The sequence below is a fragment of the Ursus maritimus genome, unplaced genomic scaffold (genome assembly GCF_017311325.1).
Source record: "Ursus maritimus isolate PB19 unplaced genomic scaffold, ASM1731132v1 scaffold_16, whole genome shotgun sequence".
In the NCBI taxonomy this organism is placed as follows: domain Eukaryota; kingdom Metazoa; phylum Chordata; class Mammalia; order Carnivora; family Ursidae; genus Ursus; species Ursus maritimus.
Window position 1 is genome coordinate 16,954,197 of NW_024424008.1, and position 27,839 is coordinate 16,982,035.

At 39.5% G+C, this 27,839-nt stretch overlaps 1 protein-coding gene and 1 long non-coding RNA gene across 3 annotated transcripts in view; one reads left to right on the plus strand and one right to left on the minus strand.

Annotated features, from left to right (window-relative positions):
- Positions 1-1,068, minus strand: part of CTSC (cathepsin C) — a 34,796-nt gene extending 33,728 nt beyond the window's left edge. For both annotated transcript variants that reach the window (XM_040630951.1, XM_008704432.2), the window contains exon 1: positions 597-1,068. In XM_040630951.1, the coding sequence (XP_040486885.1) occupies positions 597-1,053 (457 nt within the window). In that variant the 5' untranslated portion in view covers positions 1,054-1,068. The remainder of the gene's footprint in view (positions 1-596) is intronic.
- A 3,195-nt stretch (positions 1,069-4,263) lies between these two features.
- LOC103675367 lies at positions 4,264-23,825 on the plus strand. The gene is made up of 4 exons (XR_571830.2): positions 4,264-6,263; positions 12,133-12,251; positions 23,372-23,440; positions 23,786-23,825. It is a non-coding gene; the product is annotated as an uncharacterized LOC103675367 (long non-coding RNA).
- Positions 23,826-27,839: the final 4,014 nt, after the last annotated feature.

A 27,839-nucleotide genomic window follows, 5' to 3' on the forward strand; every position in this document is an offset into this window, starting at 1 on the left:
AAACGGCGGGGGGGGGGGGGAGGTGGCGGCGGCAACTTTTATGTATCTTCCTGCAATACACGAAACTGTGTGGCGCCATACCTAAAGTTTTCTTTAACTAGCAGCATCAACACACATGTGAATCAAAATCGCTGGGCATAAGGGCTCTTTCCCACATGCTAACAAAAGGGGGAAAAAAAACCCCCAACTTTTCTTGCTATACTCGCCAGCGTTTGAGCTCATTTTCCATGGGCAAAATTTTTAAAAGTGCAGTTTGGACAGGGAGATCAGAAGACTGCACGGTCTCAACTCCCTTCCAAACTAAACAGACCAAAAAACAAAAACTAAGAGGGGGGAAAAGTTCCTGAAGGAAGTGTTTAGGTCCGATAATAATCAAGGAAACTTGAAGTCAGAAGTTCTCAGCTGCTGAACTTTGCCTTCTCGGCCCTGGAGAGGGAAAGGGCACCCCAAGGGGCTCTAGGTCCACCCGGCTTCCTACCGGCCCCGGGTGGGGGCGCTCTATGTGGGCGCTGCGGGAAGAAGAGCTCGGGGACGCAAAAGAAGGAGTCCGGGACTAAAGCGGGTAGGGGGAGAGTCCGGGGGCGCCGGCGGCTTACCCATAACCGAGCAGTTGATGTTGCGCTGGGAACCAACAGGGCCCACCTGGAAGACCCACGTGCCCAGCAGCTCAGGGTAGGTGCAGTTGGCAGGTGTGTCGCAGTGCGCGGTGCCGACGCCGGAGAGGAGCAGGAGGAGGGCGGCCAGCAGCGAGCGGGGCCAAGGACCCATGCTGGCGGGGCTCCGGAGGGGAAAAGACGAGATGCGTAGCCAGACAGCAGAGAGCCGAGAGCGAGACGATACGGACAGGACAGCGCGTGCCTTAAAATAGCCGGAGCTGCCGGAAACCCGCGGCCGACGGGGGCGGGGGCGGGGTCTGGGGCGCCGGGTCGGGGGGAGGGGCGCCTGGGAGCAGCTCCGCCCCGCAGGTGAGGCCTCCGAGTACCTGCTGCTCCCGCCCTGGCTGTGGCGAGACCTTGAGCCCGGAGAGAAGCGAGGCACACGTTCTATGACCATGGGACGTCTCAAAATACCATTTAAGAGCCACAGTGACTTTGCTCCTTGAAAAGTAACGGGGCGGGGTGGGGGGGACTTGGAGAGAAAGAGAATGTGTGTGGGCGGGGAGGCGGCCAAAGATCAAAAAGTGGTGGAGACAAAGTGGGGGGGGGGGAGGGGAGACTGAAGAAGGTGAGGCAAGGGGTGGAGGTGGGGAACAGACAGAAAGTGAGTCCCAGAGAGGGAGAGGTCTAACCAGTGAGTTTTTTTTACTTGCTTTTCATCCCCACTTTGTCCTCAGCAACTCAGTCCCCCGCCCCCGAAAAAATTTTACTTGCTACCCGCAGTCACCCTAGCTGTTTGAGAACTGCTCCGCCTTCCGTTTTCCAAAACTTTCACAACCTTTTTTTTTTTGCTTGGTTTTGTCTAGTTTCCTGTTAATGTTGTTTATTATCCACAAGAGAATTCATTTGTAGTGCAAACTTGCAGTTTTTGTATATTCGTTGTCTTTTCCCCCTGCAAACTTTATTTGATTTAGTTAACACAGACACGCACACACATGGACAAAAGCTGTCAGAGATTATGTAGCTCAACCCCTTCCCCTCTTACAGATGAAAAGCAGGAGGCTCAGAGAGAGGAAGTAACTTGCCCAGAGTGAGGAAGGAAGCTGGTGGGAGAAAGCTGGTCTTATGAGCGGGTTCCAGTGTGCCAGGCGGACTGCCAATAATTATTAGGTAGCACTGTTTCCAAGTGCCTCTTTGCTTAGTTTAAATACCACCCTTTTCTGTGAAGGCTCCTCTGACTTTTCTGGTGGTTGGTGGAAGTTGGGGCTCCTTTTGCACACAGAGCCCATTATGTGTGTCAGGCCTTGTGTCAGCATCAAGGGCAAGTGATGAACAAAATAGATTTTTCTGTGTCCCTGCCTTGTAGGGCCCATGTATTTTGCCCTCATCACACTGGTTACAAGTAAATATGCACATTATTCACATGATTAACCTTTGTCTCCCTAGATTCTGACTTAAAAACACTCAGAAATTGTCTTCGGGTGTTAAATACATAAGTGAAGGGGTTCAGAGCAGGTCTCCTCAAAATATGCACTTATGCATGTGGACTGTTTTGGGCTGAAGGCAATCAAGACTACAGTGTCAAGAGAAACTTTTTTGCCCCTCAACTACCTACAAAAATCTAAATGGGGATCTTTCTCAGAATGAGACTTATTACCAAAGATAACATTTTTTTCTGACTGACCCATCTGTACAGCAGGGCAAACATCTAATTACCAAACACCTGCTCTTATTACTGCCCTTTGAATCGTACCCCTCCCCTTTGAGGCGCCAGGCCCCTATCCCTTCCTTAGCTCAGGTTGGCGTATATACCTCATTTTACCCTTCTGGCTTTGAACTGCTCATGTATGTGGGGTTCCCGTACAGACAAAATTACATTTTATTTCCTCCTGTTAATCTGGTCCATGTCAATTTAATTCTTAGCCCAGCCAGGAGAACTTTGGAAGGGTAGAGGGAAATTTTCTTCTCCCTGATATAACCTTACCTTGGTTTCTAAGCCTGAAAGCCAAATTTCAATGTGGCAGGAGGAGTTACTCTTGAAAGCTCAGAAGTGGCTATACTCTGTAATGTAGGCACAAACTGCAAAGGCAAGGGTGGGGCCTTTTAGATTTTATAGCCCTATACTTAAGATTGAAAGTTGACATCATGTAATTAAGCTAACACACTTAGAGATGCCTGGCCGAGGGGCACTGCCTTTCTAAGTCCCTGAGAAAGCAAGTTATTTGTTGTTAAAACATTAAAACTTTTACTAGGTTGTCAATATTGAATAGTTGAACAGTCCTGTTGGAAATTTCTTTGATAGGTGTAATCAAAGTAGAATACTTAATCTTGAAGAAAGTTTAAATAGTCTTTTTTTTTAATGTTATTTATTTGAGAGAGAGAGACAGAGCGCGCGTGCCTGCACACAAGCAGGGGGAGGGGCAGAGGGAGAGGAAGAAGCAGACTCCCTGCTGAGCAGGGAGCCCAGTGAGGGCCTTGATCCCAGGACCCAGGGATCATGACCCGAGCTGAAGACAGATGCTTAACTGACTGAGCCACCCAGGTGCCCCTGTAGCAAAATTGATTTTATATGCAAACTAGAATCTGGTGCTCAGATCATTTTAACAAGAGAAGCAGCATTGCTTGTGGTAGTTCCCAAAGTGTGGTCCCAGAACCAATAGGACCAGCAGCAGCCGCATCTTTTTGGAATTTGTAAAAAAACAAATTCCTGACGCCTACCTCATAACCTACTGAATAAGAAAATGTCTGGGTAGGTCCCAGGAATCTGTGCTTTCACAATCGCCTTTCCAGAGTTCCTGATATAGCTACTGTTTGAGAATCACTGGTTTAAACATTAGCAAGGACTCAAGTCACACTGCTTGAGAGGGAAGTCTGGCCTCTGCCTCTCACCAGCTGTTTGAACATGAAGAACTTGAAGTTATTTTACTTCTTTTTGTGCCTTGATTTTCTCATCTATGAAATATGCATAATTGTATTCCCTATCTCCCTCATCTGGTTTTAGAAGACAAAATGAATTAATACAGATCTCAATGGAGATCTGACTGCATTTATTATTGTGTATATTTCTATTAGAAAACTTATCCCTCTTAATTAGCAATAGGCTCCAAATCTTGTTCTCTTGTAATCCTAGCACCCTGAATAATTTCTGGCACACAATCAATTCTCAAGTATTTGTTGAATGAATGAATAATATCATGGACATAAATGTATCTATATCTCATGATAAAGAACAAAGAGCATCATGATTTCCAAGTTCCCTGCCTTGAGCATAAGTTTGAAAGCCACCGTTCTGGAATGCATACTAAAACAATGAAAATTTGGGGCACCTGGGTGGCTCAGTTAAGCATCTACCTTGGGCTTGGGTCATGATCTCCAGGTCCTGGAATAGAGCCCCACATCAGGCTCCCTGCTCAGTGGGGAGCCTGCTTCTCCCTCTCTCTCCCTCTGCCCCTCCTCACTGCTCGTTCTCTCTCTCAAATAAATAAATAAAATCTAAAATAAATAAATAAAACAGCAAAAGATCTTAGTAATAGAGAAAAAAAGAACTTGACATCTCATTGTAGCATCTTATTTGGTTTTGTGTACACCTCTGTCATTGGGAGTCATAATAATCATAGTAATTTTATTTATTTAGAAATTTATATTGTACCAAGATAATTCACATATATTAGGTCATTTAATTATCACACAATTGTATGAGGAGGAGACTATCTATTTTATTGGAAATAAAACTGAGACTCAGAGAATTTATTAGGGACTAATGCCCATAAAAGAGAAAGTGGAGAGGGAAGAGGAATAGGAGGGGACAGCCTCAGATTACAACGTAGTTCTGACCCCTGTGGAAGGAAGGAAGGAAGGAAGGAAGGAAGGAAGGAAGGAAGGAAGGTAGGTTGAGGAGAAAGAGACTCAGGATTACAACTCTGAGATAGTTTCAGGCAGCATAGCAGAGACGAGCTTGACTTGGGCAGAAATGGCCAGGCCTTAGTACCCAAGGTGCATTTAGTCATCACCTTGACTGGAAAGTCAAGGTGGTTCCTGAAGTCATTACAGGTGGAGGTTGTCAGCCAACTGCACTCCTACATAGGTTCTCTCTTAAAGAGGAACGGGAGCAGTGAGGTACCATGGCACCTACAGTGGGGGACTTCTGTTTGGAAGTAGGGGTTGATCCACAAGCATGAAAAGGACACTGGACCATTTGTTGAGGTCTTGTGATGTCCCGAGTACTGTTTCTGTCCTTCTGATCTTCTAGGCAGATGGCAGAATGCCCTCTTGTGTCAATCCATGTTCCTGTGTTCATGATTCATTGTAATTATCTGACTGACTGCTGTTTCCACCAGAATCCACGATCCATGATAGCAGGACTATATTATTTTTGTACCTCAAAGTTTTTGTCAGAGTCTGGCCAATATTCACTCATTCGTCCTCTCTATAAAATTTATGAAAGAAAGGGCAGATCCTATGCAGGAAGGAGGGCAGAAGAAGTAAGTAATTGGTTAGCTTTCTGTACGTGAAAACAAGCTAATTAGAGCTTACCCTGGCTGAAATAAGAGGGTTGCTTAGGAATGCTGCCCAGGTTGGCTGGTGGCACTATAGTGTTTCTCACACTTTTTGTTCTTAGGACCCCTTTGCATTTTTAAAGATTATGAAGACTCCAAAGAGCTTTTGTGTGTATGGGTTATATCTGCAATATTTACCCTATTAGAAATTGAAAGTAAAAAGTATTGACTTAATTATTGTTGAATAATTACAATAAAGTAAAAGTAACACACTTCTAAAAATTATAGCTATATTTTCAAAAACAAGAAAAAAGAAGAGTAACATTGTTTTACTATTTTGCAAATTCGGATGCCTGGGCTAATGGAAAAGTGTTGTATTATCTGCTTCCACATTGCATATGTTGTGATATGTTGTTTTGGTTGAAGAATATAAAGAACACCCAGCATTTTATAGATATGTAGTTGAAAAAAAGAAGAAACTTACGAGCTCCTGAAAAAGTCCCATGGGTTCCCATGGGTTCTCGGAGCATGTGCTGAGAATTTCTTCAGTAGAATAATTGTACACCCTGAGATTCAAAAATGTGTGTCCTTGGTCACGAGGCGAATAAAGATGAGCAGAAAGTGTGGTTTTCTGACCACAAACACAACTGCAAGAATGGAAAAAAGTGCTTAAGCCATGTTCCCTACTGACTGGGGTCATTAGTGTCATTTTTGTATATGAGGGGTGGTAATATTCTAGGTTTACTCAGTTAAGATATAAAAATTGGAGGAGGACATCCTTGCATTTGATGGAATATGAGCTGATGAAGTTAGAAAAAGAATTATTGTGCTTTCTATTTGAATAGCTTATCATAACTTGCACAGTACATTCACATGTTATGTAAATCTGATAGCAATCTTACAGATATCATTACTCCCACTTTACAGATAAGGAAAATGGGGTTCAGGAAACATAAGTCACTTTTCCGTAGTCACACGGCTCATGAGTATAGATAGGTCCGATAACCAACCGAAGACTTTCTGGTTTTTCGTTAGATTGCTGGAATGCAATTTCAGAAGAGAAGCATGGCCTACTTATTGATGCAGTCAGATATAAAATTAAGAGAAAGAAAGGTTCTACAAGTGAACTGGACAGAAGGTGCATATGTTGAGGCAGCTGTGGAACCGTAAGGTACGGAGATAGTTTCTACTATATGATCCCATTCTCACTTCACTATTTCCTTCTGTGAAATAAAACAAGTTTTGGAAATGAAATTTTTAAGAAGGATTATTTTTTACTGATAGACAAGAGTAATCCTGTAGGTCACACGGAGTGAGAGCCAGCAGATGTAATGAATGTGTCCACTTTTTTTCCCGTTCCACCATAACTCTGGTCGAATATGCCATCCTTTCTTGCTGAACAACCATAGTTAGCTTCTACTTTCATCCGCTTTTTTCTTGAATGTAATGTACAAGCTAACTGTCATCTTTGACTCTTCCTTTTCCCATACCTTCCATCTGATGAGCCAATGTGTCACACTAAGTCTACCCTCAACATTGTGTTTTTTTTTTTAATTTAAATGTAAATCATACCAAGTTACTCCCAATATTGGAAAGCTGACTACTTCCCAATAGGTTACCTTTTTATCATCTTTGAAGAAAATTCTACAGGAAAGATCTGCATGAACTGCCCCCTATTTCTTTGTTCCTCCAATTGCTCACTGTACTGGGAACCCTCACCTTCTGTTTGATCCTCAGACCCTCTAGATTTCTCCTCTCTTCTTTACCTTTGTACTCTGCTATCCTCTCTGCCTGAAATAGCTTCCCTATTCACATGGCTGCTCATTCTCACTGTTTCTGACATTGTCACTGATAAATATTTCACCTTCTCAGAAAGGCCTCCTCTACTCATGCTATATCTGAAGTTGCCTTCTCCAGCTATTCAGTTTTATTACTCCGTTTATTTCTATGTAACACATAAACTGCCTGTAATTATTGAATTTTCTTGTTTATTATGTTTCTCCCCTACTGGAACATAAGCTCCATGAGGCTTGGGACTTCTCCGTCTTGTTCACCATGGTATTTACAACACATAGTAGGTGCTTTGAACTTTAAAAAAATAAAACTGCTAGTTATTTTACCAGCAAAAGACAGGCTTATTCGGGAATAGCAGAGAACTGCAGTCCAGGACAAACAAGCTATGGCAGAACCATTGGCAAGTCAGCAGAGCAAAGGAGAGAAATGCTCTTTTATAGAGGAAAGGAGGAAGTTGCAGAGGCTGTTAGAAACACAGAGCCCACTGGAGTACACGGGGAGTTGGAGGGATAGTGGCTCCTCATAGGCTAAGTTGTCAGTGTTGCTCACTGGCTGAACTACTGCAGGGTAGAGGGAGCCTTTCTTCCTTCTGCTGGGACAATGAAGTAGTAGCTAAAGCAATGACCATGTGCAATGTCTGTCTGGATTAGCAGTTGATGACTAGTGGTAGGGCATGAGAGCTCCCACTGCCAAACCTCCAGACTCCATTTTAGTGAGGTTTTCCCTAATAAATGTTCACAGTGTTCAATTAATACTTATTAAATGTTGGGGCATCTGGGTGGCTCAGTCGGTTAAGCATCTGCCTTCAGCTTGGGTCATGATCCCAGGGTCCTGGAATGGAGCCCCATGTTGGGGGGCTCTCTGCTCAGTGGTGAGTCTGCTTGTCCCTCTCCTTCTGCCCCCCCACATCCTCTGCTCATGCTCTCTTTCTCTCTCATTGTCTCTCTCTCAAATAAATAAAATCTTTAAAAAATACTATTAAATGTGGATTGAAACTCTTTACTATCCAGCTTTAAGAATCAGGTTGATTGGAAGCAAAGTTTCATTTGTGTTTGTGTGCAAATGTTTGTGCCCTGAGACATTTTATATGTCTTACTTCATATTGTTCATTTCCAGGGACATTCAAGTAGTACAAGGGACCAGCCTGAGAGCCCCAGCAACATCTGGAATTTTAAGTTAATATACCTGTGTGGGTTAGTTTGGAAGTTGACCCTGGGCTGCTCCACAACCGTTTGCTTTGCTATCCTGAAGTGAGGTTACAAACACATGTTGGGCAATAGGGAGGCTAACCCATGTCTCAGCATTTTATTTCAAAGTTTTGTGTTTTGACTTGGGTTCCCTTTTTTGTATGTGTTATCACTGACAAGGAAACATGAAATCAACCAAGGTGAATTCTAAAATAGCAAAACTGTAGAGCTTTTGGATGAAGAGCAAAACCAGACCAGGATGACAGGTTTCAAGGTCAAGACTGTCCATTTCTCCAAGTAGAGAAAGAGCATCCCTTTTCTAAGAATCAGATAACTCACCCAAGTAATGATATGGGAACACTTAAAATATTTCATTTTAATAAGTTGAAAATAAGTTGACTTATTATCATTACTTTTTATTATTTAAGTTGACATAATCATGCTGATTTATGCATTCCTCTTTATAAACATTTAGTACCCTTAAATTTATATATATATATATATATATATATATATATATATATAATAGATATATAGTTAAATATACAAATAACTTTAATGTGGGTACAATTAAGGTAACAACTCTGAGGAAAAATGACCTCAAATTTATCAACATTTTTATTTGTTCTGTAGGGGTGGAAAACTTCTCCCTTCTTCCTTTCTAGGTTCTTTGGACAGTTTAACAATTAAATTGATATAACAGAGATTGATAGGAGAAAGACAAAAGTTTCCTAACATGTATACCTGCTGTATACACAGGCGAGACCCCGTGAGGCTGGACACCTGGTTCCTGGACCTGCTATGGATGCATAAGCAGAATTATAGTTGTATTAGTTGCATTATTAACTTAGCTCCACATTTTCTTTGGTTGCCTACTTTGTTACGTTTTACGTACCTCTTATCAATCATTAAATTTGCCTTTTCCACTCCTACTCTGTGTTTACCCACTGATTGTAGAAACCTAATAGGAACCCGATGGTAACATTTGTTTTGAAATTATCTGACATACCTGATGTACTAGGTCCAAAAGTCACCTCATTGTCTGGAAGAATGCATACCTCCAGATTGTTTCAAGCCCCCCATTCCCAAGGTTTCAAGAAGCCCCTCACCCTCCACTCCTGTATTCACTTCCAAACATATAAGCTGTCCCTAGGCTCAACAGGACAAGGCAGCTTTGAGAATGAGCCCTGCCTTCTTGTTGAGCTGTCCTTCTGATCATAAAGCTTTCTTTGCTTCAAAACTGGTGTCAGACATTGGCTTACTGTGCATTGGATGCACAGACAAATTTGAGTCTGATAACACCAGGAAAACTAAGTAACTCTCCAAAGTGGCCAAAGCCATCACGTTAAATACCATCTTCAGCTAAGGACAAAAGATATTCATGATGGGGAGTCAGTGATAGGAGGTTACCAGGAAAAGCACAGTAAACACAAATAAGGTTGTTCTGGAGATTTAAGTCTGTGCCGTCTCCATTGATAACAGTTTCTAGAGATTTAGAGTCATTCCCATCTTCCTGGTACAGTGAGGGTGACACCCTTACAAATGGAGATTTCCCTTGTTAACTTCTCTTCTAACTTCTATTGGGTTTTCGGAGCTTCACCTGTGTCTGCTGTTTCTTAAAAATGACCAGCTTAAAATAATCAATATGCCAAAGAGGCATATTTTGGGAACGTATAATTTGTTCTCCTTCAGTTGCTACTGCGGATTTTTGTTCCTTCTATTTAACCATATTTATGCTATTATGTAATGAGATATAAAATTCAATAAATTTTATTTAAATTTATACCAAGTACATTTTGTTTCCCCCCCACTTCCACCCCTTTTCCTTTTCCTTCTCATTCCCACCCTGCCAAGCAAGGTAATCTGTGTTCACTTCCTGGTGTGTCTACTTCCAGATCTTTTACGAAACTTACCGGCCATTTACAAACATGCATAAGAAACAGGGCACATGGTGCATAAGTGCACAGATTCTAGATCACGAATACCATGGTTTGAATCCTGGCACCACCTCTTACTGTGTGACTGTCAGGAAGCTATCTTCTCTGACTCAGTTTCTACTTTAGTAAAACTGGGATCATAGTAGTACCTATATCACAGGGTTGTAGTGAAGTTTTGAATGAGTGAAAATGTGAAATGCTTTTAATAATGCTGTCACAGAATAAGTGAGTATGGATTTTGAGGTTTATTTTTATGAAATGGGAGCAGATTCTATACTCTCCTTGATCTGATTTCATTTTTAATAAAAATTTTTCATTCTTGAGCCCTGAGTTGGTCTCTGGGCTGGGTGTGGAGCCTGCTTCAGAGTCTCTCTCCTCCCCCTTCCCCACCTGCTCACGTGTGCACATGCTCTCTCTCAATTTTTTTTTTTTCATTCTTAAACTACAGAAATCTCTTCACATCAAGAAATTGAATTTGTTTAAACAAAATAGGTGCATGGTACTTAAGGCATTTAACAAATCTATTTAGCTGTTATTTAATGGGTGTTTGGGTTGTTTCTAGGTACTTTAGCATTATTACTTTTTTGCCACTGCAAGCCATGTTGCAGTAAGAATTTTTGAACATATATCCTTCCTACAGCTGCTTTCTTTTCCTTCCTTTCTTCCTTCCTTCCTTCCCTTTTCTTTTCCTTTTCTTTTCTCTTTTCCTTTCTTTTCTTTTTTCTCCTCTTTCTTTCTTTCTTTCTTTCTTTCTTTCTTTCTTTCTTTCTTTCTTTCTTTCACTGCTTTTATTTCTATACAAAGGTGACAGGAACTCATTGCTGAGTCAAGTAGATATTGCAAGACTGAGTGTCCAGAACAGCCCTAGCATATAGCACTTCTCCCAGTGTCACCAGTTAGACCCCAAGACCTGACCTTTACTGCCCATCTGCTTGTACCCACTGACCCTCCCCCACGTTTTTCCTTAAGCTCTTCTTTCCAGCTTATCTCTTAACTCAGGCAAAAGACCTGATAGGCATAGCATCCCATGATGGAAACCAACAAAACTACCCCTCAAGCAATCATGACTACCCTCACGAAGAGCCCTGGAGGCTCCGGCAACCCAGAGAAGTTTGCGCTCCACCCTCAACTCACACCCGCTCAGAAGGATGGCGGAGTGATCCATGGAGTGCCTGTTACCTTTACCTCATTAGAATACTAAAATCCCCACCCAAGGAGGAACACAAGCCTCATTTACATAACATACAATGCATCTATAGCCACGTTTCTTTAAGATGCATGCACCACTTTATGCCTGCCTTTATATATGATGACAAGGCTTCCTGTTCTAAATATCCATCCCAGCCCTAAATAAAAGGAACCCATTCATGGGGAGTTATGGCTTTGGAACTTATTCCCTGTGATCTCCTTATTTGCTGCAAATAAAGTTTGCTTTCTGCAACAATCCCACCTGGCATAGTTTCTGTGACTCACCAAGGAGCAAATACACATTAATTCAGTTACAACAGCAACTTCAAAGAACCTCCCCACACCCCTGCCTTGCCTGCTCCTTGCAAACCTCCTCCCTACCCTGAGTTATAAATCTTTTAAATTGTTTTAAATTTAAATCTTTTAAGCTGTTTTAAATTGGTTGAAATGTTTAAAATAATGATTATTTAATTTTAACTTTGTATCTCTGAAGCACCTAAGGTCTGTTTTTGTATATTGTGTGACTTAAGGGTTCAGTTGTCTTTTCATTCAGGCAATGGTACCAACACCATTTATTAAATTTTATTTCCCTCTAAATTTAAACACCACATTTGAATATATTCAATTCCCATAAATAATGGAATGCTTTGTTTTATTTTGTTTTGTCTGATTGACTTTAAAGCAAGTTTGATCCTTATTCTTCCTTTTCATATTTTTCTCAGCTTTCTCAGGCATTTTCCCTCCCCCATAATGAATTTTAAGAGCACTCTATTTGTTTTGAAACTTTTTATCACCTTCAAAATTGTATGTTCTGCTATCCATCACCTTTGGTTTACTTGTTTGTTTTCTTAATAATGAAGTATTCAATGGATATTATTTTTTAAGTTTTGTTTTAATTCCAATTAGTTAACATACAGTGTTATATCTGTTTCAGGTGTGCAATATCAAGATTCAACAGTTTCATACATCACCCCGTGTTCATGAGGACAAGTGCACTTGTTAATCACCAGCACCTATTTCCACTATCCCCCCCTCCCTTTCTGGTAACCATCGGTATGTTCTCTGTAGTCGAGTCTATTTCTTCATTTCTTTCTTTCTCTCTCTTTCTCTTTGAGTATTATTTTGTTTCATTTTTTATTTAGAGAGAGAGAGAAAGAGAGAGCGGGGTTGGGGTGCAGAGGGAGAGGGAGAGAGAGAATCTTAAGCAGGCTGTATGCTCACTGCAGAGCCCAACTTGGGGATTGATCTCACAACCCTGAGATCATGACCTGAGCCGAAATCAAGAGTCAGATGCTTAACTGACTGAGCCACCCAGGCAAACTTGAGTATTATTTTAAAAGAATTAACTTTGTATTTATTCATCTACTATAATATTCTTTGGATTTCTTTTCTCTTTATTTTTTTTAATTAGAGGATCTAATTGGCTTTATTAAATGGTATACAAATTGGGCAGCATCGCACCTAGCCAGTAGAAGGGAGCTCTGAGAAGTTGTACAAAATGGAAGGTTTTCATAAAGGAGGGTGGGGCAAGAAAATTATTAGCAAAAGAAAAAGATTGTTCCAGGCAAGATTTTTGTTTGTTTTTGTTAACCTTCAAAGTAAAACTCAGTTATTTTACCAGCAAAAGATGGGTTTATTTGGGAATAACAGAGAACTGTGATCTGAGACAAGCAAGCTACAGCAAAACCATAGGCAAGTCTGCAGAATAAAGGAGAGGTGTACGAAACAAAATCATTACACAAAATAGAAGAAGTAATATAACAATTCCAAATTGTATGATGGTTTGGTCTGAAAGTAGCCAGCTCAAATATTTATTCGCACTTATTCCAACTTAGGGGAGAAAGGATCTCCTTATGAAGGCAAACTTAGGTCTCTGTTTCTAGAAGTCTCTGCTTAAAGCAACCATGAAAGCAAATGAGTGGATACAGCAAGAGCACACTGAAAGAATTAATGGAGTGCATTTGGGAAGATACAGTGCGGGTATAAGCATGAAGCAGTAGCTGATAAACCTTGCTACAAAGTAACAAAACTTCAAAGAATCTTTAAAACGACATTGCTATCTCTGGGGTGCCTAGGTGGCTCAGTCAGTTAAGTGTCCGACTCTTGATTTCGGCTCAGGTCATGATCTCAGGGTCGTGAGATTGAGCCCCAAGTCAGGCTCTGTGCGAAGTCGGCTTGAGATTCTCTTGCCCTCTGCCCCTCCCCCTGCTCTTGCTCTAAATAAATAAATAAATAAATAAATATAAAATCTTAAAAAAAACAACAACAGTATTCTTATCTCAGAAGAACTGTTTGGAACCATATGTGCTATTGATAATACAGCCTGTAAGATTGCAAATTCAGAGACCATGAATTTGGATAAGCTTCCAAAGTCAGTTAATAGTTCATATGAAAGAAGACTTGGGTGTATTCTGAACCTTCTAACCCTTCAGAAAAAGCAAGTAAAAAATTAACTTGTCCCAAGATCATAATTGAGGTTATTTGAAAAGAAGAGTTTCCCCCCCTTTCATAAGGGTTTGGGAAATACAGACTAGAGCCTTATCTTTTGAAGAAACAGAGAGAAACAGCAAAAATGAGAAAAAGGTATACAGGCCTGCTCTGGACATTTTGGGAAAGGTCTCTCGTTAGATGTCATCTGCTTCAATTCCAGGAAATCTTCACTCTCACGTCACCAGCTTGTGGGTGGCTCCAGTCAGCTCTTGGTGCTTTCTTTAGATGTGCCACGTGAACCCAAGGGTCTATTTCCTGGAGTTTGGAGGCACAGGAGTTGGTTTGCAGGTCCTCATAAGGGCCTTTTCACTGAGGGTGCAGACAATGTTTCTGGAGGTGTCTATTCCAATAGGTGAAATCTTGAGGTTGCCAGGTGTGATGCTTAGGGTCATTGTCTCCTGGCAGTGCACTGTGAAAAGGCTGCTCTACCAAAGCATGGTTATTTCTAATAGAAACAATGAGGCCTTTGCACTGTGGAAGTATACCTCCTTTTAACAACTGTAAGCCAAAGGAAGCAGGGGCCAAATGCATTGGATGCCCTGTGAATATCTCAAAGGGTGAGAGTCTATGAGCTCCCAAGGGGGTGGATCTGAAATTAAGGACTATTGCAAAAATGAGACAATGAGAGAATGATGAGAGAATGTTGCTAGTGGAGTCTTAATAATGTCATTAGTGAGTGTACCTAACTCTGAGGATTAAGGATGTTATGCATGATGAAGTATATTAAAAATTGGCCAAACAGCACAGATTTCTTGAAGAACTTGACTGGTAAGGTGTGTTCCACACTCACTATGTTTTGAGACACATACCTAGGTAAGAATACTCTTTTTTGATACACACACCTAGGTAAGAATCTTTTTTGAGACACACACCTAGGTAAGAATAATCTTTTCAAACAGAATTTTAGCTACAGGAAGTGTTTGTCTACAAGGGAAAACTTTGGTCCAGTAAGAAAACACAAACAATGACTAAAACATATTTATAGCCATGATATGGGGAGAGGTATACACAATCCATTTACCAACCTAAAATGACTTATAATTTAATTTAAAATATTCACAAGTGGTTCCCAGGATTATATTCTGATTAAGTGGGACAAGCAAGACAGGCACTTTTTGTGGCCTTCTTAATATTTCTCCACCAATACTGGTTCATAAGCACGATCATTTTTCAGTAATAGAAAAACGGTTTGATGTGTGTACAGTGGTAAGTAGTAGAAATTTCGAATTTCTGATAGAGCTGGATTGTTATTTGGTCCAAACTCGAGTTCTCTCTTTTTACTGAGGCAACAGTTACTAGATTGCTAATATTGTTTCTCGCTCTCTGGAGCCTATTGTTCAATGTCTTTTGTCAATTTTTGCAAATTCTCATTTGGGAGATGATCCCTTTGGGCCATGACAGAAGTTTGGCTATTGGTTTCCTTGACAGCAGCATTTTTGGTGGAAATATCAGTCAGGTGGATTAGGTCTCTGGGAAAAGACTGGGAACCTTAATAACCAGAAAAGTCAACAAGAAAATGGCATCTAATGTATTTTGGATATAGGAGCCATTTTGAATTTTATCCTCCTTGGAAGTAATTAGGTTTCCCTAATACTCCAATGTCAGGAGCTACCCCAAAGGCATAGCAACTACCAGGATGAATGTTTGCTGTTTTACCCTTGGGTGTATAATTCAGCCTTTTGGGCTGAAGTACCAAAGGTAAAGGAGATGTCTCAATGACTTCAAAAGAGTTCCGATAGCATACCCGGTACAATATTTACCATTTTTGTCCTTTAAATAAGAAGCATCAATAAAGCATGAAAGATCTGCATTAGTAAATTGTCAGAGAGAGTCAAAAGGAAATCTGTCAGTATTAAGCAGTCATGAGGGGTTTTGTCTGAATTCAAATGTAGTCCTTGTTTTGAGATCAGATGCCTTAAGTATCTAACCTGAGTTTGAGCAAACTGTAATTTTTCTTTGGAGACTTTAAGGCCAAAAGGTACTTGCTGTCTTTCTTGAAGAGGTTTGAAAAAGGGCATAGGGAAGCAAATCGTCTATGTATTAAAGTAAGGTAGAGCCTATAGAAGACTTTATATCATCCATATCAGCTTTTAAGGTTTGTGAAAAGTAAGAAGGACTCTCTCTGTAACCCTAGGTCATTACTTATAGTCCAGGTGTATTTCTGTTCTTTCCAAGTGAAAGCAAAAAGATATTGGCTATCCTCCTCTACTGGAATACTAAAAATGCACTGCCCAGGTCAATTACAGAGACAAATTTGCTTTCAGCGGGAATGGATGTTAGTAGCATGTGGGGGTTAGGAATGATAAGGTGCCTAGGGATAACAGTGTTATTTATTGCTCAGAGGTCCTGCACAAACCTTCATCCTCAGTCATTTGGTTTTCTCACAGGTAAAATAGGGGTATTAGAGGAGCTAGTGTAGGGAATATTGAGGCCCTGGGTCTTGTAATCTTCTATTATGGGCTTGATGCCCTGAAGGGATTCTTTATTTATAGGGTATTGATTAATTATGGAAAGAGATTTGGGGGATCTATTTGCGTATTGATAGGAGGTGCACTGTGGATTCTGCCAACATCAGTTGAAGATTTTGCCCTTAAAGAGGATGGTAGCTGATTCAATAGGAATAAATGATTATTGTTCCCAGATTCAACTATAGTATCATTAGAGACAGAGAATAGAAAGATGTCAAATGGTCATTTAATTCCCATGGTTGGCTATTTTGATTACTACTTTCAAATATAGAATTATTTTCCCCTTTGGGGAGAAATTCTGGCATGATACTTTTTAAGAAATCTCAGCCCAATAAATGGATGAGGTAGAGGAACTATGGAGAAAAATGGTGAGTATTTCTTGAAGGGCCTAGACAAAGGGAATAAGTTCAGAGACAGGGACCTGTTGAAGTTGATTAGACTCCCACTATTTGAACTGTTTTAGTACTCTAGTGCCAGGGCTGCTTTATAGCAGTGGGGTGAAGCACTGAGAGTGTAGCTCCACTGTCAATACGGACAGAGATTCATTCCCAGTCTGAGGAGTGGTTTCTCCAAGCTGATTAAGAGAGAGAATTGGGAAAATATCTTCAGTTCCTAGTGGAGTTGCTGAGAGCAGTTCCTTAAAGCCCCACCACTAGGAATTAGGAGGATACTAGAAAGGCTGGTTAAAAGTTACCTGGGGCACTTAAATTTGTGACAATCCTTTTTCCAATGCCCTGTCTTTTTGAAATTATAGCAGAAACTAGAAGGTTTGGGGGTTTATTTGGGGGAATCCATTTGCCAAAGTTGAAAAAAGAATTTTAGCGGCCTTTCTTTTAGGTGGCTCATCTAGGATGCAAGTAAGCTGGTTTGCCATATTAACTAAATCTGGTGTGGGCAGTTTTCCATTCCATCCTGGTTCTTTTGACTAAGAGAGAAAGATTCTAGTTCAGCTCATTAATAAATAGAATTATATGCTAGCAGGTAGAGTCAACATCCAAAAGAAGACCAGAATATTCTTCAAAGACAATTTGGAGTTGATTGTAATAGTCATGAGTAGACAGGTTCACAAGGCTTCTGTGCGTAAGTAAGCCTGAATTTTGTTTCTATCAATAGGCTTAGGAAAAGCTATTATAATAGCTCAGCAGAGATTTCCAGTGAGTTTTCTAGCATGTTGCCCAAAAGTTAGGACTCTGTTTCTCTCATTCCCCTTCAGGATGTTCCCTTCCGGGTAGTTTCATATAATGTTTGGCCTGATCCTCACCAAAAGGTATGCAGACTAACTGATATAAACCTGAGAAATTAGATTTATGATAAATTTCAATAACTATGCTAAGTTTTCTTAGCAAACTTATGTGGGCTCTCAGTCACTTGAAGAAACTCCTTAACTATGACTTACAATTTAGCCTTAGTCCAGGGAACATAAAAAATCTGAGGTTTATTTAGAGCTTCAGAAAATTTAACTTTAAAGAGGCAAGTTTCAATAGGTTCAGAAGAGGAGTGAGTGGGAGAAATTCAGAAATTCAGAAGAAATTCTCTCAGCAGAGAGAATAGGGGAAAATTGTGCTGGAGGTGGAGCCTGAGGGCCGCCATGTGTCTGCAGACAGAGAAGATGGTGGGGGAAAAAGAGGCCTCAGGAATCATTTTGACTTATTGCAATGGTTTGCCTCAGTTAATACAGAAATAGTATTTTGCAAAGACACAAACAGAATCCTGAAAACACCTGTAAGTTTCAAGGTACTATTTAAAAATTGGCATCCCATTCAGTTGCCCCCACCCTGCCCCCACCCCTGCTTCCCCCAACCACAGCTTTCTACTTTAACTTTGAGTAGAATAAGTTTGGGGAGATCTAAAGTTCCCCATAATGGCCACTGAAGTTCTAAATTACTTTAGGCTAAGTCAGTCCACTTAGTGAGAAATTCACATGAGGAGGGACCATAATTTTTAAACATAAAACCAGCCCAAGTCTGAGTTGCAGGAGAGGAGGGGTGCTCAAAGCACTTGGTGACCGAGATCCCATTTCTCAGAGGTTTTTCTGGAGAAAAGACAAAAATTCCTAAATACCAGTTTCAACAGAAACAGCCTGGTTCCAGAAGAAATCAGACCAAATGCCAGAACATTTCCAGTAGGAATAGCCCAGTTCCGAAGAAAGCGGACCAAAGGCCAGCACGGTTCCATCAGAAACAGTCCCATTCTGAAAAGGAGTTGGGCCAAACGACTACTCTGAGATAAAAACAAAAACAAAAACCAAGACCTTAAAACAGATCCCAGACAAAGCCTGACAAGCTCAAATACAAAGCATGGAGCTCGAAACCCAGGAGAAAACTTACCCTCCAAGTCCAGGGTCAGTGAGAAAGCAGGGAGCCCAGTAGGCTCTGTGGGCGCTGCCACCTGTCTGCTCTCCGCCTTGGAGTTGTCGGAGGTCTTCTAAGGATCACACTTCTTCTTCTTCTTTTTTTTTTTGTGCCATGTATTTCCTTTATTATTATTTTTTTAATGATTTTTATTTTGTTATATTAGTCACCATACAGTACACCCCCAATTTTTTAATGTAATGTTCCACGATTCATTACCTGCGTATAACACCCGGTGCACCATGCAATATGTGCCCTCCTTAATACCCATCACCGGCCTATCCTAGTCTCCCACCCCCCTCCCCTCTGAAGCCCTCAGTTTGTTTCCCAGAGTCCATGGTCTTTCATGGTTCATTCCCCCTTCTGTTTATCCCCCCTTCATTCTTCCCTTCCTTCTCCTACCGATCTTCCTATTTCTTATGTTCCATAAATGAGTGAAACTACATGATAACTGTCTTTTTCTGCTTGACTTATTTTACTTAGCATTATCTAAGTATCACACTTCTGATCACCAAGTAATACTAACCATACAAATAAAACTGCAGTTATTTTACTGGCAAAAGTGGTTGTTTTGGGGAATAGCAGAAAATTGCCATCTGGGACAAACAAGCTACAGCGAAAACCTCCTGACTCCATTTTAAGTGAGGTTTCCCGTGATTAATTTTTGCATTTTTTAATGAATTAATTTCATATTTGATTTGTAAGAATGTTTCCTTCCAACTTCATTTGGTTCATTTTGTCTTTCTTTCCTTAATTTATTAGCGTGTGTACTTAGCAGCTCATTTTCACTCTTTTCCTTTAATAATTAAGGTGTATTACAGTCACACTTTTTTCTAAGACAAGCTTTAACTGTATCCCACAAATTACAGCATGAAGTCCTTTTGTTTCTTTCCTTTGTAATTTTTTAAAAATTTTATTTATTTATTTGACAGAGAGAGAGACAGGCAGCGAGAGAGGGAACACAAGCAGGGGGAGTGAGAGGAAGATGCAGGCTTCCAGCAGAGGAGCCTGATGCGGGGCTCCATCCCAGAATGCCAGGATCACGCCCTGAGCCAAAGGCAGACGCTTAAGGACTGAGCCACCCAAGCGCCCCTCTTCCCTTTGTAATTTAAAAAGTTTGTAATTTAGATTTAGTTTCCAGGTGCCTCCATAGGTTATTTAGGAGTCTCTTATTTTAAGTAGTTAAGTTCAAATTTAACTTATTTTCTTATTTTATTAGATTATGTTCTGTAAAATATCAGCATTTAAAATTTTATTAGTTTCTTTGTGGCAAAATTTATGGCTGAAGTTTATAAAATAAACATAAAAATTACATTTCCTTTACTCAAGGCAGCTGGTACACAAAATGATTAAATCTTTCTGTGGCTATGATTGTTTATTGTCTCTTACATCTTTCAATTCTGAAAGAGTGATTGACCTATCTCCATGTAACATCATTCTAATAGAGTTCTTAGTTACCTAATTATTAATATTTTAATTGCTTTGTTATCTGGTACATTTCCATGCAAGTATCTTATATCTTCTTTGAAACCTATGCTTTTTGCCTATTCATAAATGTTCCACAATAGCTCTCACCTCTGGAAATTCTACCTAGACCTGCACCTCAAAAGTACCTTCTAAAACTTGGTAGCTTGACAGTCCTGGGTGTTGTCTTGCTTCAAGAATTAGTTAACTTTGAGCAAAGAGGGAGAGAATACTTGGGATGCAAATTCACACTGCTATTCGATGCTTTGGGTTTTTAATTTATACTTTTTCCTAATTGGCTCTTATGATTTTAACAGGCCTTCTCACCCATGTAGGGTACAGAATATTGATAAGAGTTATTAGTAGTAAACTAAGAGGAACAGAGAAATTGAATTAAAATTGAGAGTATGGAGAGAGGAAAAAATGTCCAGGTATAATTCCTTTTTATGATAACAATTACCACTTATTGGATGTCTACTATGGGTAGACACTGTGTACACTTGCACACTGTTTAATAGAGCTGCACTATAACGTAAGTATTATTCATTTCACTTAGAAATGAAAGAGTGTTTAGAACAGAAAAATTAGGTATCTTGCTAAATGCCATGCAAGTTAATAAGTGGCTGAACTAGAAAAGTTTGGCTGATTCCCAATGCCCATTTCTTTCCACCATACCCACTACCTTACTTGTATGAAGATTAAGAGGATATTCTGAATAAATGATCGTCCATAGATAATAAAAGAAGTCTAATACTTAACCACAAAAAATTGCATTTATCCAGTAAATATTTGTTCAGCATGGTACTAGCGTTGCAGCCACTAAAAGGAAGAAGAAATGATGGTGGAGTAGGTGTTTTAGGAAGAAAGACAAATGGAAACATGTATTTGAAGCACCTGTGGAATATCACAGTGGAGAAGTTTACTGATAAGATGGAAATATTGGTGTAGGACTCAGGGGAGAGGCCATTCAACAGATATTTATTGGGCATCTAATCTGTTCAAGGCATAGGTAGATGATGAGAACAGCTATAGGTGTTGAGACTACCATAGGTATTCATTGAACACAGTTTTTGTTACTTATCACCAAATAAATGAAAGTTGTCCCTTATAGGAGAAGAGAAGATCATCCAAAGCAAGTCAATAACATGCACGTTGTGCAGGGAGAGTGAGCAGGGAGAGGCTAAAGATATAGCTGTTGTAGTAATTACCACAACTTAAGAGATAAGCTCAAGAAAAAAAAATCATGAAAGAAAAATTAAGAGAATCAGAATGAAGACCAAGAAAGATAATAATATTTTGAAAGTCAGAAAGAACCACTTTTGAGTCTAAACTTTAATGAGTGGAATTTTGCTTCAACTATCCCTAAGTCATGATCAACTGTGTCTTCCTCTTCCAGGTCCATATGCCAAGTTGGTGTTCCATTTATTGGACTCAGGGCAAAGACTCCAAGCTCTTTGGGAAACTAATCAGAAACCTGGAGTTGAGAGTCCCCAAATCCTCTAGAAAACGGAGGGCTCCCTGGAACTGTAGTATGGCTACTCTCGATGGACATTACTATAAGCATTGGTTCATATTTTGTGGTTCTATGATATACAGATTGAGTAGCGTTTTGAACCTGCTCGGCTCCATTATACCATCATACTACAATGTGGCACATACTGACAATTGCTTTAAAAAGTAAATTTCACATATGAAATTATCATTTTCCTCTCCTCTTGAAAAGATACAGATACATTACCATAATTTGAATTTTCTAGTTGCTTAGAACCTGAATAGGAATTAAGTAGGAATTATAGTTATATGTGTGAATTTCTTTATTGATTTTTTTGAAAAACTTAAGTTTAGTCAACAGATCTGTTGCATAATTGCAAGAGCTAATGAAAAAATTCAACTGCACATGATTCACATGACATGTCTGAAAGTCAAAAATAAGTATTTCATTTTCTGTACAATGTGAAGTTCAACATGACTCCCTAAAGACCAGAAAAACAACTTCATATCATTTCTGATTTGGTCAACTGAATCCATTACTAGGAAATAAGTGATATAGAGGTATCATATCTCTACAGACAGAGAAAATGATGTATTTAGAGAATCGTTATAATTATCCCTAATTGAGAAACCAATTTGCATGAATATGTTATCTTTAATAATAAAAATAGTCAAAATTTCCCCAAAGTATTGACTGTATTTAAGGGGAAAAAAAAAAGTATCTTCTAAGGGCCAGGAAAGCTGGGCTATAAATTATATCACTGCCACTAATTCACTTGGGGAGTTTGAGGAGATCAATTCAAACTATCCCTGTGATTCTTCCCTTGTCAAATTAGGAACAATTGCCCAACCAACCTTACTTTGTTGTTATGAATTTTGAAAAAGATGGGAAAAAAAGGAAAAAGATGAGTTCATTCCAGTAGTATTTATTAAGTGTTTATTAAGTGTTTACTGTGTGTCAAGCTCTCCTCTAGCACCTGGGGTTCAGTGAAGGATATGCCAAATGAGAGCTTAAATTTAATCCAAGAATAAAATCGTCACACAGTTACATGAGGATGGGTACCATGGACGTAGCATCAGAGGTAACAGCAATGTATGGTCGTTTGGGAAGTCAGGGAAGGACTCTCTGAGGAAAATGACATTTAAGGGGAGGTATGCAGGGTAGGGGTTGTATATGTTAATAGCATTCTAAGTAGAGAGAAGAACACATATAGAGGCTGGAGGATTTTGAGGAAGTGTGAAAAGTTCAGAACAGCAAACACAAAGAATGATGGGGAAGAAGTGAAAAATAATAATCATGAAAACAAACCATGACATGGCTAGTGAGAACATAAATTAACTTTTGGAAAGCATTTTGGTAATATGAAATTAGAATGTCAAAAAAGTACTTCTAGCCTCTGACTCAATAATCTCACATCTAGATATCTACCCTGTTAAAAACCAGATTAAATACAGAAAAAAATAAGCATAAAGATATTCATAAAAGTAATAGAGAATTTGTAATTGAGAAAAACCAGGAAAAAAATATCTAACCAAAGAAATGAACAAAAATATGGTGTGTGCATATTAAGAAATATACATAGCTAATAAAAGTCTGCTTTTGAGGAGTTCATAATAATATAAGAAAAAATTTGACATAATATAATTTATTTAATAATACTAAGAGAAGAAGGGGGCAGTGAAAGAGTGGGCCCAGATAAATACCGCTCACACCTGGATCTAGATCACAGCTGATGCACTCCTAGAAGAGGGTGTCCTGATCTTATATAAGGGTTACTGGCAAATCATCCTGATACCCCTCCTGAGAAAGTTATTATCTTCATTACCCTGGAATGTCACTGAGAAGAAGAAAGAAAGATCTCATCTTTCTTATTCTGATCAGCAAACAAATCTGTCCTTTTACCTGTAGGGAGACCTGATTTCCAGCTTCCAAGGCTTTCTGCTATGGGAACAACCTTGCAAAGACCGTCCACAGCAGGTGTGTAGAAAGGCCGTGAGGTGGGGTACCTGGCTGGCTAACTTGGTGGAGCATGTGACTCTTGATCTTGGGGTTGTATGTTTCAGCCCCACACTAGGTGTAGAAATTACTTAAAAAAAAAAAAAAAGAAAAGCAGTGGAGAATTGTCTCCCTATAGCCCCAGATATTTTATTATTTTTAATTCTTTCTACTGCTAATAATTCTTCTTTTTATGTTTATTTATTTTATTTATTAATCTCTACATCAAGGCTCTGACTTGTGACCCCAAAATCAAGAGCTGTACGCTCTTCCAAATGAGCCAGCCAGGTGCCCCACTGCTAATAATTCTTTTTTTTTTTTTTTAAGAGAGAGTATCAGAGGGAGAAGGAGAGAATCTTAAGCAGACTCCATGTCCAGCATGCAGCCCAATGCAGGGCTTGACTTCACAACCCTGAGATTGTGACCTGAGCCAAATCAAGAGTCGGACGCTTAACCAACTGAGCCACCCAGACACCCTGAATAATAATTCTTCGTGCTGTTTTAGCAAGAATTATTATAATGAGTACATGATATTCATAGTTGTGTGGAAAATGGAAAGTTGGCTACATAGTGACATTCCTTTCCAAAAGTATTCACCAATCTAGGGAAGTTTCTGCCATTAATTAGCTGTCAAAATTTCTCTGGGTTCCATTTTTGATTAAATGATTTTTTCAGATTAGCTGGCTGTCTAAACTCTAATCTACTTTAAATTCTATGATTTTATTATTCCATATGTAGAGGCAAAAGAAAAAACAAACACTCTACAACATAATGAATGAAAACATATTCAAATCACTTTATTTGAAGGAAACTGTCCAGTTATAATCTCAATAGTAAAAGTCAAGTTAATCAAGTCAAGTGATCTAGTACATTACCTGTGTGCAGAAACAGCCTCTATAAATAGACTTTAAATAAAATTCAGGTAGTTTTTTTTCTATGCAGAAGTTATAATTTCACAGACTATTTCTAGAACAAAACAGAGCTGTGGTGTTGGAGACAGATATTAGTGAGACATCATAAAGATTATGGGAAACATAAAAATATAAGAACAGGCAAGGAAACTAAAAAGTTGAAAATACACAGCTTTTTTTTTCTCCATTTAGACCCAGTATGATTTTTCTCAATCTGTAAGATATTATATAAAGAATTTGATCTCATCATTCTATTGTGGAAAGAACACTAGTGTTAGAAGACTAAATTTTGGCATCTGCTTACTATTAAGCAGTGTATTATCTTGGGGGATTTCTCTGAGGTTTAGATATATTCATTATAAAACAAAGACAATTCTTAAAAAGATGCTATTAGGATCACATGTGATGATAATATATGTGAAAGTGCTTTGTAAACTGTAAGATCTACAGCAGAAATGTAAATAAAGTTTTATTACTATTAAACTGGGTGGTAATGGCACTCATACAGAGTTCTCTGATAAGGGATGTGTGAAGAGAACTTAAAAGGGGAGACCATTGGGGCGCCTGGGTGGTGCAGTCTTTAAGCGTCTGCCTTCGGCTTAGGTGTGATCCTGGTGTTCTGGGATCGAGCCCCACATCAGGCTCCTCCGCCAGGAGCCTGCTTCTTCCTCTCCCACTCCCCCTGCTTGTGTTCCCTCGCTCACTGGCTGTCTCTCTCTGTCAAATAAACAAATAAAATATTTTTTTTAAAAAAAAGGGGAGACCATAATTCTTCTAAGGGCAAGGAAGGGACCTGAATCAGAGGAGGTGAGGTTCTAGCTAATCCTTCATGGTGGCAGTCTATATTTAAGGAGAGACTTACAGGAAAGGCTGAGACTCACTGTCTTAAGTAGTATACCTTAGGCAGAAGGAAAACTCAGGCAAAAGAGGCATGAAAGACGCTATTTTGTTTGCAAAATTTTTGACATGACAAGAAAACAGAGTTCAACTTCTTGGTAGCAATTTCCCTACTAGTTTATCACTGATGTCTGAAATTTTACTCACACTATTAATTCTAAGCCCTCCCAATTATACCAACTGTACTTAATCATTCCTTCTTCTGTACAACTAACTGCTTTATAATGTACCTGCTTCCATTACCATACCAATCACAGGGTTCATTTAATTCATTTATTTGTCTGTGTTCCTGAGCATCTCCTAGGGGTTGGGTATGGTGTGGAGGAGGCTGTAACTAGTACTATACAGGTGTGAAATAGGTTTCAGTAAAGTGTTACTGAGTTGAATTGCCCCTGGTTAAGACGTAAATACCTCTGAGAACTATAACAAAATATGCCTAAATCATGACCTCTCCACCAATAAACTTTTAAAACATCACTTCTAACTTCACAGTGGTTAGGACTTNNTTTTCCCTACAATCTCTTTAGCAATAATAGTGGACAAAGCGGTGAAAAAGGAATTCATACTTGGATAAAGCCCAGAGAGAACATCATAGCAGGGGGTCCTCATGTGTGGGAGGTTTCCTGAAAGCTAGCGAGAAGGAAAGGGGAAAGCAACAGGAACAACATTGGGGTCTTCTTGATATTTTTTCCACGAATCTGCCCTACCTGTCTTCAAGAAACTCACAATTCTTTTGAGAAGAAAAGAGTGACATGAACAACAACAACAACAACAAAATGAAGAACTGTATATATGTGTGTGTGTATATTCATATGATTTCCAAATACAGATCATATGAAGTTGTTTTACGGGGTGTAGGGAGCAAAATGCAACAAAACACAGGTATATGGGTATTATGTCTCATACTCACATGAATGGCTCTTTTTCATATGCATGTTGTGATTAAGCTACATATTCACGTAAGAACATGTATAGAAACATATAGTCAACAGAGAGGGAGAAAAACCACGAGAGACTCTTAACTATAGGAAACAAACTGAGGGTTGCTAGAGGGGAGGTGGTAGGGGGTTGGGGTAACTGGGTGATGGGCATTAAGGAGGGTATGTGATGTGATGAGCCCTGACTGTTATACATAATTGATGAATTACTGAACTCTACATCTGAAACTAATGATGTACTATAAATTGACTAATTGAATTTAAATTAAAAAAAAGAAATATTTAGTCAAAATGCATAGTAGCAACTAATTCTAAAGGTAGTGCAAGTGAGATGGAGGTGAAATAGAGGTTTGTCAAGGACATTAAGAAAATTCATTTGAACTGGTTATTTTTATCAGAAAAGGTGGAAAGGACTGCTGCACACCATCTTTGAGAAGCAGCTACTGGCGTTCTCTGCCCCATAGGCAGGAAAACTAGATTTCAGGCCAAATTTGATGACTATCTAGCTGGTAATATTGGGCAACTTATTCTATTTCATGGGTGTATCTTGGTTTACCTGTTCTGTCCTAATCAAATGTGGACTAGAATAATCAAGATAGAGTATTTTGTAATCATGAAAGTCTCTGAATTAGATTTGGGAAGATAATTCCATTGTACAAAGACTTAGCAAAATTCCAGCCTTTGAAACTTGGTTATTTGAATTTCACTAGGAAGAGAAGAGCACCTATTATTTCACATATTTTGCATTAATTTTTAAAAGATACAACCCTCATAAAAACCTGAGATAGGCATAATAATGTGCACATTATCACCTTTTAGACAACCCACAGCTTCTAAGTAGTGGTGTCAGCATCCGACTAGGTCAACATCTAATCTCTATGCTCTTTCATTACAACATGCCTTATGTACCCAATATTTTATTGTATAAAAGCAGAAGGAAAGTTTCCTAATTTTCAAGACCTGAAAAATCTAACATTACCTCAAGCCTCTACTTCTCTCTGCAATTTATCCCTTAAGAAACTGTAATGGTTCAAGAAGCATTTATATTAAAAAAAATACCTCCTACATTAGAGAAAGCTTCAGAGTCAAAAAGCTAAACTTTTGGCAGAGCTGACAAAACCACAAGTCAAGATCTCTCACTTTTGGTGTGGTGTCGTTTTTAACTTCCTTTGTTTTAAAATCAGAGCAGCTACCACCCTAATAGATTCTGTAGCTCATTGGGGTCTACTATGGGTTGTGAGGGGGCTGAGCCATTCTTGAAGGTACAGTAGTGATTCAAAGAAGAGTAAACAGACACTGGAGTGGCCCTATGAAAGAGAAAATGGTTTCTGTAGCGGCTGACCAAACTCTCACATGCTCAGTCAGAGTACATATGACAGCAGGGTACCTGGGTGGCTCAGGGTTAAGCATCTGACTCTCAATTTTGGCAGCTCAGGTCATGGTCTCAGGGTCCTGAGCCCTATCTATGTCGGGCACTGTGTTCTGCCTGGTGCCTGCTTGAGAGTCTCTCTCCCTCTGCCTCTGCCCCTTTCCTGCTCTCTCTCTTTCTAAAAAACAAACAACAACAACAACAACAACAACAACAAAAACCCCCGAAACAAAAAAATATAGGATCTTGAAACCCTGTGCCAATTT